The sequence below is a fragment of the Lissotriton helveticus genome, chromosome 11, assembly GCF_964261635.1.
Source record: "Lissotriton helveticus chromosome 11, aLisHel1.1, whole genome shotgun sequence".
In the NCBI taxonomy this organism is placed as follows: Eukaryota; Metazoa; Chordata; class Amphibia; order Caudata; family Salamandridae; genus Lissotriton; species Lissotriton helveticus.
Window position 1 is genome coordinate 159,566,779 of NC_136072.1, and position 13,375 is coordinate 159,580,153.

General features: G+C 45.4%; 1 protein-coding gene across 1 annotated transcript in view; it reads right to left on the reverse strand.

The window, feature by feature from the left end:
* LRRC31 (leucine rich repeat containing 31) overlaps positions 1-13,375 on the reverse strand; it is a 57,381-nt gene that overhangs the window by 20,893 nt on the left and 23,113 nt on the right. Inside the window, exons 5-6 of the mRNA XM_078666079.1 lie at positions 3,136-3,303; positions 348-515 (exon numbers count right to left, since the gene is read on the reverse strand). Coding sequence (XP_078522205.1) covers positions 348-515; positions 3,136-3,303 — 336 coding nt within the window. The remainder of the gene's footprint in view (positions 1-347; positions 516-3,135; positions 3,304-13,375) is intronic.

A 13,375-nucleotide genomic window follows, 5' to 3' on the forward strand; every position in this document is an offset into this window, starting at 1 on the left:
CTTGCCTCATTAAGGAGCCATCTTAGATGATAGAACAGCTGTGAAATGATCATGTATTCAAGGTTGAACTAGTGGTGCATTTTCTATCAGATAATCAACAGTCCTGCCTGCGAAGGCACTCTCCCATATTCATATGCATATAATGCTAACCTCAAACTTTTGTTATTTATTTATTAATGTATTTTAATTAGAGCTTTATACATTTTACAAATAATAATACTGCCCAGGTGGTAAAATTTCTCTGCGGCAACACCCAAAACAGAATACAACAAATTTGAATCGGAATTACATTTGTACACGTTATAAGATTTTTGTTATATTTTTAGTGCAAAGGAAATGCTACTCACTTAGAAACTGCATGCTGTCTTGATTTATTCCACACATCTGTAGCTTCAGTCCTCTCAAACAGGGAACGTTTTTTAGCTCCTGTGCAATATTCTCCAAACTGCTGCCAATGCCTGGGTTCATGGAGAGTTCCAGTAGCTCCAGAGTGTGCATCACCCTCAGAGCTTTGGCTGAAAATAAAAGCATGCAATATGTATTTTTTTTTCTTCAAAAACCTTTATGGAACAAATTTGCAGAGCAGGATTACAAAACAGCATGCAATATGTTGATTATCATGCGAGGTCAGGGATGCTTGATGTGGTGGTACCCCTGGCTTAAAGTTTATCACATTGCAATTGCTTCATTTGTGAAGAAGTGAGTTCTGGCATACTGGTAACTTTGTCTTCTATGGAGCTTCATACCAAGGTTTTTTTTTCAATTTCTAAGGGGTTTAAATATCAGCTGTTACTGTCACCCAATGTAAAGGTGTTCAAGGTAGTATGGTGGAGGAAGGGGTTGTACGTAAGAGTATCATTATAAAAAATATTGTCGGTTTGAAATATTGTTTCGTAACTATAGTTTGCAAACATATTTTCCCATTTTATTTTTATTTATTTGATTTATTAAGTGCACAAATCATCCCCGAAGGGGTCACTCGACGCTTGAGCAGTAGCACTTCAATGTTGGTGTTAGAGATCAAATAGCCAGGTTTTCTGGGATTTCTTAAGAGAGGATAGGTCTTAACAGGAAGGTTATTGAAGGGATAGTTGATTCCAATATATGGGGGCCAAAAAAAGAAAAAGAGCGGCACCCATACCTAACAGTATGAATAGGGCTTAGGGCGTAAAAGTAGTAGCTCGCTAGATGTAAGAGTGCAAGCCAGAATGAATGGCTGCAACGTATTTCTTAGATTCCATGGACCATTTCTGTGCAAAGATTTTAAAACTAGACCAAGAATTTTAAAAAGAGCCCGCTTTTTGAAGGGGAAGCCAGTGAAGGGAATGTTACAGAGGTTCAGAAGGAGGTTCAGAAGGAGAGTGAGGAGGAAAGCTGCAGACAAGGCGGGCCGCCGTGTTCTGCACCACCTGAAGTCTGGAAAAAAGGCCTTCATTCATTGCGACCAGCAGAGAGTTCCCATAGTCCAGGCGACTCACTATTAGAGCCTGGACTAGGGTTTTTCTGGTCTGCATAGGAGCTCAGTGAAAGGCTTTCCTAAGCATGCGCATAACACCAAAACAAGTCCAGAGATTGAATTGAATTGACATGTTCACTTATGGAAAGGTTGTCATCCAGGAGAACACCCAGATTTTTCACCAAATCCAATGGCCGCCAGTCTGCTGACCAGACTGCTTGTGCCTTCTCAAATAGCAGAACTCTCATTGGGAGTTGATTTTCCATTGTTAACTCCAATGGGGTGAAATGTTCGTAAACAATTTTTAGGACGCAATATTTCTGTCAGAGAATACTTTGGTTACAAAATTCTGGCTCCATGCTGCAGGCAGTTCCAGTGGTAGATTCTACTGTAGATTCAGCACTTCCTCCAGAAATCAGATGGCGTTCCATTTCCAAATGATTCTCAGTTTTTAGCTCTGTGTAAGGTTTGCAGCGATGTGGAGTTCAAAAAATCGAATGCCATTAAGGCCGACTCAGCCTCTATCATTCTCAGCAAGGGTAAAAAGTGGCACCTGTATTTACATTACTTAGAAAGGGCATACGTGTGCTCTTTATAAAGTCACACCCTTACGTTTTCTATCGCCCCCCTTCCAAATAGATAGATACTAAGTTACAATCTATAACTGAAAATCTGCAGAGCAGAAAAATGAAAGAAGGAGAAAGTGAAGAAAAACACTTAGGGGCAGATTTACAAGGACTGGTGCATCCCTGCATATCAGCAGGGATGCGCCAGGTGACATGCTTCATGCAAGTTTACCCTTGCGCCACCACAGATGCACCGCATCTACAATGCGCCGCATCATGGCGCAAGGATTAACAGATGCGTGATGCAACTGATGGCGTAAGGGCGGCACATTGCTGGAGTCGTGTCGCAATGCTCAGGGGCTGCCCTACCTAACATGCTGAGTCACGCCTTATGCCTGTTTCAAGCAGGCGCAGGGTTTTGACACAGCGGCGTCGGAAAAGTGACTGTGAAATCTTGAAGATTTCACTGAGTCACTTTTCCGAGGCTTTTTCCGACGGAACGCCCACCCTGCATACATTAAACCTGACGCAGGTTTAATGTGGCGCAGGGCTTTACAACGTGACGCACCTCCCTAGAAGCGTCACGTTGTAAATAAGGTGCAACATGGCGCAAGATTTACGCCAGCGCTGCGTCACAGAAGTGATGCAACGACGGCGTAAATGTGTCACAAGGGGCTTGTAAATCTGCCCATAAATAAATTTTTTAAATATTGAAAAAAGCGTAAGCCATGTAAAACTGCATACCTACTTTTTTAAATGCAAGTACAGCTTTAAGTGAAATTTTGGGACATTGTTCTAGAGAGAGCAGCGTTTTGCCTCTGATTTCCCACATTTTGCTTTGGCACAGTGAAAGCTCAGTACCCCTGAACTCACTCAAACGTGCTTGGCATGATATGAACTATTAAAAAATGTCATGAGTGACCCAGAACCCATGACCATTCTGCGAATTAATATCACAATTACTCTCAAAATGCACTATTAAAAAAGAAAATGCACTATTGGGCACCATTTTACCAGTGTTTCTTGGGAGACAGCACACATTGGGCTCATGCGCTTCGCCCAATCTGTGGCAGTCCTTAAACTTGTAAGTCATGTTCAGTATATACAACTTACCTAAAAAAGTGCCATCTTCTGATGTCAGGTTACAGTCTGTCAACTTAAGTACTTTGAGTTTGCAGTTTCTCTGAAACTTGTTGGTTAATTGGTGCAGGTTTCCTCCTATGTTTCCATTCCAAGACAAATCTAACTCTTCCAGGTTTGGAACATAGTCAAGGGACTCTCCTGGAAAAAAAACACCAAAAAAGATGAGTAGGAACTCTTTAAGTTATTTTAGGATTTTCCATCTAAACACTATTAAAGATGACAGGAGTTAGGCTTTGACAATTCAATTAAAAACAACAAAAATGTCTCAATTTTCAAACATAGTTTTGCATGTGCATGTATTTATGTAGGGCTTTTACATAGAGCAGTGCACAGGCTTTCGAATACTTGAGAGTTCTAAAGTTGACTAAGAGTCTAGGAGCCTGATTCACAAAGGCCCCGCAAAGGCTCATTACAGAGGCCCCGCAACCATGGGGGAGTCAACCCAATGAGAATTCTCACTGTGAAGATTCCGCCCCAAGTGCAGAGACTTCCCCACTACTGCCGGGCTTCCTCCACGTGTGCGCAGGCGGCCCATTGTGAATCAGGCCCTAGATACTTTGATGAGGGCTAGGTAAGTCCTGTTGGAGGACGCCTACTCATATAGTTTTCCAATAGTTTTCAAAGTTCTTCAACCACTAGCCCAGTGTGTACGAGCTTCAGATATAGACGATCTAAAAAATTTGGTTTTCAGGCATTTTCTGAAAGACATTAGTGGTAGCTCTATGCCAAATTGTGCTCCTCTTTTGTTCACTTTTGTAGATAGGGTAGAGTAAAGAATGCCAAACTGAGGGGTTCTGAAGCAAACCAGCATAACCTATAATCAGCCCCATTATTTAATGATACATCGGGCATTGGACTGTTATTGTATATTGATGCATCAGATTCCTTCATGCAAGCGGTGAAATGCTCAAGTTTGTAGACCAATGCATGCTACAGGCTAGCAAGGAGTTGGGCATTGTCAGCATTGTTATACAGATAGAAACAAATGATTTAATGAGAGCAATTAGTGGAAAGAGATACAATTTGAAAAAGAAATATAGGAGAAAGTGGGGGACCCCTGAAGAAAGAAGGCTGATCTGAAAAGAGGCAGCACAATCATGAACACATGCAAGATCTGGAAGCATCTGCCCTTGTCCACAGCCTTGTCTCTGGTCCCTGTTGGAGTGGGACGGACAATCGCAAAGGCATGATGGAATGTGTGTTACAGGAGCCATCCTGGCAGCCCTTAAAAAGCCAAGCATTCCCTCCTGGCCTATTGCCATCCCTACCACCACAGGTTATTATGACTCGGGCACTCAAACATGCCCCTGGGCGAGGACCTCATCAAGTAGAACTCAATCTACAGAAGCATTCTGACTCCTGATCTCCAAAGGGCAAAGTAGTTGTAGCCCACCATGCTGATGGTATATCAGAACATCGCTAGCCAGCATATAATTGGAGAGAAACGCCACAATCTAAATATTATTTTCAAAAATATCATCCCTTTGCCTGTAGTTTTTCAATTATAAACTCCAGTGGGGCAATCATTTTTGTTAACACTATTTAGTCCACAATGTTTCTGTCAGATAACATGTTGGTTATTCTATTCTGGTACTAGATCTACAAGGCCATGATAAATTTCCCAAAGCAAAGGATCAATTTACAAGGGTCTTGCCAGATAGTGCATGTCTGTGTGGGGCCGGTGTCTACTAATCTTCCCAAATAAGCTACTGTGGCATCCCTTCTCTGCATTGCGCCATAACTCTGTTTCGAACACAGTAGCATCACTCTCCACTGAATCCTTATTAGAAATATAGAATTTACACACGTCCTAGTGAATAGCAGCCAAGCCAGCTTCAGCACTCTTCTGCCTAAAATAGCCTCCTGTAGAATCAACTGTGTAGTTCAGAGGAGACAATTACTTCACACACATAGGCCCACATTATATGTGCTTGGACTTCCTGATTCAGCTGGTAGGGTCAGTTACCCACGGGATCACGTAATTGCTGTAATTTTGCATGCAGAACTATTTCGCTCATTCCCAGAGACAACTTTGTCAGGTAAGACCTGGTGGCATTTTTCTCTGGAAAAAGGCTGGGAATTGATGTATTAATAATGGAAATAAGGCAGTAACATTATTATAACCAGCAATATCCCATTCCGTAGGAGACATCCTGCAATCTCGCCTTATTTTTACAACCCAAATTTACGATATCTGTATTTTATCAATGCTTGCGATATAGGTCATTTTGGATGTGATATTTCCACCCTGGTATTAACCCCCTACTTGGAATGTGGTCCATAAATTCATGATTGACTATCAGGCAAATCGGGGAAGGGAGTGAGGAATTTCCTTAATTACATGCCACTCTTGGCAATAGATCTCGCAATCTTTATCTTAGCCCGCTAAAACCAACTTTCTTGCCGTCTCACCAAAGGTTTCGAAACACCAGTCACCTTCTTGCTCTGATAGCCTCTATTTCGCCTACTCAGATCTCCTTAAAATGTCTATACTGGCTGTTAGAAATGGGATTTCTGGTTGGCTAAGGCTTGCGCCAAAGCCAGGCAGAAACCACCACTCTAGTCAGGATAAGGGAGTTACCCACCAAAGATAACCCCTGCTCACCCCCTTGGTAGTTTGGCACGAGCAGTCAGGCTTATCCCAGAGGCCATGTTTAAAGCGTTTGCGTACGCACACAGCCACAACATCCCAGGAACACCACAAAAGGAACTCCACACAAGGTTATATAAAACAATATCCTTTGTATTATCAGAAACACATTAGATGCATAATCACACATTTACACTGTGCCAACTGGCATAGGCAATATCCACAGGAGATTATATACAGGAGCCGGCCAGTCGGGCCACAGTCAGAACTATCAAAATGCAGGTAGTTATTGTAAAACACAACCAGTAACTACTGGTACCATAATAACCTAAGCAGTATCACATTAGCATTAGACATAAACCCACATTAGGCCCAAACCTCAACGCATTACGCAATGGGCCTCACCAGCATAAACACCTCATGCAAATAGGTACTCCCCCAAACATCATAACATGACATTAGGCAGTAACACATTAGGCCTGAACCTTCCTAAGCATAAACCCCTTACGCACTAGGACATCAGCAACCCACACATATTAGGCACTGATCATGGGGCATGAATCAGATTAGACATAGATCATCATAAGCATAAACACATTATACCATCTCATTAGGCCTAAACATCACAGCATGACATTTGCATTAGGCATCATCTTTAGAAACTGACCCCCCCCCCCCCCCCCCCGGGCCAACTGGCCTTCTCAGAGGGCTCAAATGCCCTACGTCCAGCAAAGTCAGGGCACAGCTACCAATGCAGCTATTATGAAAAGTACGCAATGCACTGGGCCTAAACGTAGCAGCTGCCCGCTTTACGCATTACGCAATGGGCCTCACCAGCATAAACACCTCATGCAATATAGGTACTCGCCCAAACATCATAACATGACATTAGGCAGTAACACATTAGGCCTGAACCTTCCTAAGCATAAACCCCTTACGCACTAGGACATCAGCAGCCCACACACATTAGGCACTGATCATGGGGCATAAATTACATTAGGCATAGATCATCATAAGCATAAACGCATTATACCATCTCATTAGGCCTAAACATCACAGCATGACATTTGCATTAGGCATCATCTTTAGAAACTGACCCCCCAGGCCAACTGGCCTTCTCAGAGGGCTCAAATGCCCTAGGTCCAGCAAAGTCAGGGCTCAGCTACCAATGCAGCAATTATGAAAAGTACGCAATGCACTGGGCCTAAACGTAGCAGCTGCCCGCTAATTGCGGTACAGCTGTGCAGCAAGATGTGGGCACTGGCACATACTGTGCCCTCTGGACCCCCACTGGGGCCCTAAAAGCAAAGATGGCCAACAGTAAAAACGACACTGGGCTCTGGGGCCCTGCTCGGGGGCTTTCCCAATCAAATCTGCCCCCAAAACGTTGCAGCTGCCCGTGCCGGTGCAGCTGTGAATGCAGTAAAGGGGCCCTGGCACGACTGTGCCCTCGGGACCTCGAAGAGCAATGTCTCCCAAGTCCCACTCCGGGAATTTACAAAACAAATGGCCCCAACTTGGCTCACCGGGAGGGCCTCGATCACCGGGCTCCTCCAGGGGCAATGAATAGAAAATGCCTCATTCGGTGTAGCTGCCCGCACTGGGGCGGCGCAGCTATGCTCTTTGTGGCAATCGGCACTCACTGTGCCTGAGGAGTGCTGACATGGCTCCCCCCTTCAGCCCCCACTCACGGGGGCTTTGACTGGGTGGCTCCGCTCCTCACTCGGTCCCTCTTCTCCGTCGATTCCTCTAGTCTCTGTCTGGCAGCTCTAGACTGAACGCGGGGCTCTCCTCACCGCACAGGAGCCCCGCCTCGATGCTGGTAACTGTTCTCGGCATCCCGCTCCTCTTCCTGGTACTGGCTTCCCCCGGCGACTCCCTCGTTGCTACGGCAACTTATGGGGAGCCACGCTCAGCCTCAGGAACAGCGGCAACTTCTTCCGGGCTGGTCTTAGGCCCAGCCCGCAACCAGGCTTTGACTGCCTGACTTCTGGGTCACCGCAGGCAGCGCGGCGGCCCTCAGTGCTCTCGGTGGGGGCGGCCTCACACAGGGGGGCACTGACCGGCGGGGTGGACTCCCGCTCCAGTTTTAATTATAAAAATAAGCGGGGTGGGCTCCCGCTCGATCATGGAGCACGGGGGAATCCCTACACCGGGGTTCCCCCGGGAATGCTGCAGCACGCTGCCAGGCACACAACAGCGGGGTGGGCACCCGCAAAGGCCACACGACGCGAGGTGGGCACCAGCGATTTTCAAAGCGCCATAAAGCAGGGTGGGCTCCCGCTCGGTATGAAAGGAATGCGGGGTAATCCCTACGCTGGGGATTCCCTCAACCACAGGCAGCTCAAAGCTTCAGAGCCCTCGTGCTTCTTCTTCTGGGGAAATAAAAATGTAGCGCTCATGAGGCGCTAGATGCAGCAAAGTCCTGGGGGTCTTTAGGAATCAAGGGGGCCAGGCTGGGCCCAGGGAGGCAGCCCTCCTGGCAGGTCCTCCTGGGCCCCAGCAGCAGCACGCCCCCGCAGGTTTTGGTTCAGAAACAGAACAACGTCATAGGGTCACAGCCCCTACCTTTATACACCCTTTCTCCTTTGTCTTAGTGCCGGGCATGGGGGAACCAGATGCAACGGGTTCAGGGGGGATTTGAAGTACTTTGTTTTGCAAAGCTCCTCTCCCCCTTTGTCAGGTGGGGGCTCATCATCAGACACAGCACAGGGGGGCGGAGCCAGCATTCACAAGGGAAGACACCAGCCTGTTCAGAGTCAGGGGATTACCCCTCCCACTACTCTTAGCCCAGGTGTCCCATTCAGCCTAGCGCTGACTCACCCTGCCCCTCCTGGAGCCACCCAGACTTCTCAGCCCCTGTCACTCACAAGTCAGACATGCAATTCACATCAGGCAGGATGACACATAGCACACAGAAATGCCAACGTCTAAAAGTGGCATTTCTCCACCAGTCACCATAAATCTGTGCACGCCATTGCGCAACATTTATTCTCACGAGTTCATACATACTAAACTCGCCCCTGCCGCTCCTCTCATAACAGGAATTACCACAGACACACTTATCCCCAATGCATTCCTATGGGAGGGCAGGCCAGTCTCACCACACGCACACAGAGAGCGCATTCACTTTACAGCGGACCACAGTGTTAAAGTGCTCAGAAGCCAAAAATCACCGACACCAGGTAACAGAAAAAGACTAGGAGAATGCAAAAAGTTTCGGGGTGAAACTGCCAAAAGGCCCAAGTCCAACACTGGCCGCCTACCTAAATTAACTACACTTCTGACATAGTGACTAATCCAGGTAACTTCACTAGCCATGTTGACTTCTCCACTGGCTCACTTGTTGCAGCCACAAAAGGAAGTTTTACCTCACTAATATTTCCCCTCTCAGCTGGACAGATGATTTGCATATGATCTTCTCCCATCCGCCCTAAGACATCAGCATTCTCATGTGTTGGCAGGTTTCCCTGACTTCATACAAAAATCCATTCATCCTCACACCGGGCAGTATTTCTTGTTTTACCACTATCCTTCCCAGAGGCAGTTGCACATTCCTGGCCCAATGTGCTTCATTTACTCCGGTAAGTAAATCAACACCTGTATCTTAACAAATATAATTAGTGCCTTCACCTGGATATCAGGGACCCAAGGGTTCATCTGTACCAGTCTTTCACAGGTGCAAATTACAACCTGTACACATTAGGCTAAGTCCATTTTCGGCAGTGAACAGAAGTAAGAAACCTTGCTTGCAAGGAGTTGGCCAGTATTCAGGATCTATGCAAGACATCGCTCTCGTAATAAAAAGGTACGCACCCCTAAACTCCACTCGTATATTTGGGTCGCCAGTGAGCATCGCAAACAAGCAATGGCAAAGGCAACAGGTCGGTCCCTGGCAAGCCTGAGATATTTCTGTGAATTAACTTTTTTTGCAAACATATACAAAAAACATTAAAACTATAAAAGTAATAAAAAATACAAATACTGCCATCGTAACCATTGGTTAGATGCCAGACATGTACCATAATTGTCTACAACGAAGCTTGGAGAGCCTGGAGGACTAAAATAGCTGTAGTGTAATTTACCATATTCAGCAGACAAACTTGCACTTTTCATCCATTAATTTGCAGGATGAAATGGACCAGGGTACTGCAGACAACCAAAGCACATAAAGACACATCATCACACAGTCCAAATGCTATGTCAACACTACATCTTGCCTCTAATTCACAAGGATCCCATAACAGCGAAGGATACAAAGAATCCAAGAGTGCTATAGACCAGACCAATGCTAGTGCAGTGTCATACAGACTGATATACCATAACCTCATTCAGAGAAGCCTTTGTAGGTGGGGAAGCATGTGCATTGCACAAACAATACCACTTAGAAAAACTCACATTCTATATTTGAAAGTGCGGCCCATGCCCAACGCTCACTTCAAGGCCCTATCATGGACTACTTTTTACCAACCAGTCAGCAAATAAAGAGACAGATAGCAAAGGACGACGGGAGGGGACCACGGGCCCAAATGGGATTCCACCTACACTTTTCAAACAACACGCCAGCTACTGGTCAGAAAACCTGGAGCCGATTCTTCAGCAAATATCAGCGGATGCCGTAATCCCGCCCTCATGGAGGGGATCCATGATCTCACCGATCCACAAACACAGCGATAAGAGCAGCGCTAAAAAACATCGGCTTGTGGCGCTTGTCGACAATGAGGCCAAATACTTTGACGGCACCATTCTAGAGGAATTGACATCCTGGGCCTCAGCTAATGAAATCATCCAGCTAAACCAAACCGGTTTCTGAAAACATATGGGAACTATAACTATTATCATGGCCCTTTCCCTACTAATAGATGGTTCCAAAAAAACGCGAAGCTACCACTGTACTTTTGCTTCATACTTTCTGCGCCGCTTTTGACCATATTGATCGTGGCAAATTATAGACAAAACTGGCTAATCGGAATGCTCCACCTCCCTTCCTGAGCTACTGATTCTGTTACATACAGGCATGTGGGTGCAAGTTACGTTAGGGATGGGGATGCATCTTTCAAGACATATCCCAACTATCAGGGGACTGAAGCAGGGCTGCATCCTCGCCCCTACCCTGTTCAACCTTTTCTTAGCTGACCTAATGGCAAAACTGCATTGCTGAAACTCCCACACCCGAAGCTGGGTGGGTTACTCCTCTCCAATCTCCTATATGCAGGTGACCTGGCACTAATAAGCCGTACCCTGATCGGCTTGCAGCACCTTTTAGATGTCACCCAAGCATATTCAATAGAAAATGGTCTGAAGATCAACTTTGAAAAAATAAGAACAATGGCAGTGAACAACACCTAAACTAAACCAATAAGCTGGCACATGGCATGCCAATGCTTGAAGTCAGTGTCGGAATACAAATATTTAGGAATTATCATAGAATAAAAGGGCTCATTCAAATCACAGAAAGAGGCTCTAAAATTGAAGGGGAATGCCCTAGCACTGGCCCTAAGAAACCTAAAGAAGAAAGTGGCCAGCCCCACTCTAACACCACTGCTCCAGTTAATACAAGAGCAGTGGAACCCCACAATAACCTATAGGAGTGAGTCATTACGTGGAAGGGTCACATCAACTTTGGATGGGGATTGTGGTAGGATCCTACAGAATGATCTTCAGCCTTCTCAAATAAACATCCCTGGCTCAGATACGATTGGAGTTTGGACTTCAGAAACAATCACTCGCCAGGAGAGGCGCATACATCAAGTGCTTGCACAAAATCAAGAACACAGAACCAAACACACTAAACACACATTTATGGCTGGAACTGACAATCACGAGCAACTCTCCCACTAAGGCTTACCTTAATGAATCAGTCATTCAACTTGGCCTACAGGATTATTGGGGAACATCTGCACCCCCTTGTCAACTTCAATAAGATGGCAAACAAAACCATCAAAATATTCTAATAAATTGAGGACTAGGCAGCAGTGGCAGGCAGAGCCCATCCATGGCATGCGCTTCACAGTTACAATAAAGCAGTTTCTCAATCCTACTTTCACACGGGGTACACCAACTCAATAAAAGATACATTTCTGAAACACCAATTGGGTATATTACATTTGCTCCTACACCCAAGAAACGTACAGCCACTATGACCGAGTGTCTGCTGTGTGGAAAAGGGAAAGAAGATATGGTATACTTGGGGGCCAATTACGATACGGTCAGAGCCTTTAGGGCCGCATCGTAATGGGCCGCTCGTTTTCCTTTACAACCGCCTCATTATCTTGAAGATGGTCGGAAAGGAAACGGGCCATTCATTGCGGCTGGCTCATGACGGGTTCGGAGAGCCCGTTAGCCGGTCGGAAACCGGCAAGTAATCTCAAGGGCTGGTCTTTCCGCCTTTGAGATTACGATCACGGTTTCCTACATGGTTTCCATGCTGGTCTGTCGAAAGCATGTTTGGGCACCCCCAGAAGGACCCCTTTTGGTGCCCGGCCTCCGGTTGTGGCCGAGGGCCACCTATGGTGCCCCCCTGTTGATCGCTTCACCCCTTGGCAGACACTGGGTGAAGGGATGAACCACACCTCCCAGTGTAACTATTGGAGCATGTATTACGGCCGGTATAAGGCCGTAATCCATGCTCCCATGGTAAACAGTGGTAAACAGTGTTTAGTTGCATCCTAATGAGTCGGTCCGGACCGCCGACTGGGTGTCGATCGGTCCCAGGACCGAGTCATGTCGGGCAGAAGTAATTCCTCCAGACGTCATGATGAGCCCCTTGGTGTTTACCTGCACGGATTTAATAGCTGAGCAAAGAGCCATGTTATGCCCACTCTTTTACCAAATAGGCATCAGAACCTGCAGACAAGCGGTACTGGCCTACGTCTCACCCACGCACACACAGCTGAACTGTAGCTTTGTGAAATTCCGTACTAAGGTAGAAAATACATTTTCTCCTGAACTGGTCGCATGCACCCAGTTGTAACTACCTTTTTGCATACAGATTACCTTAAATGCCACTGCATTCCTCATCTTAGAACGCCTCCGAAAAACTCACTATTTTGTACATAGGTCATTTTAAACAGCAGAATGTAATCTCTTTTTTAATCCTGCTCACCCTGATCGATCCATCGCTGATTTTTTTTTTAATTACTGATGGAATACTATTGTTAATCAATAATTGGTGGGGTAAAGCTCCTTTGGTTAAACAACATACCATTTTGCACATATGTTACCTTAAATGTCTCTACATTCCTTTTAAAATAATTTACAAAAATGTACTTTGCACTGTAGACCACTTTGATTGTGTCTTCAGCTTTTAATTTCCCTTTTCTATGTTCCAACATGTCTAAAGTTCAACTCCTGCCTTTTTGCACTTTAAGACTCAAATGCACATTAAATATATGCCAGGCTTTTCAAGTATTTTATTTAAATTGGAAAAGTGCTGTTTTAAGTTCTGCGATTGATGGACGGTGATAACGTCATTTGAACTGTTTTAATCATGTTTTATAATGTTTTTAATTTTGCAAAGGTTGTAATGAACCAGGTAATACTAAATAAACGTGAAACTTTAAACATTCTTATATTCAGAAATGCCAAGTGGTGATCAGAAGCAAGAGTTTTCTGAACTTT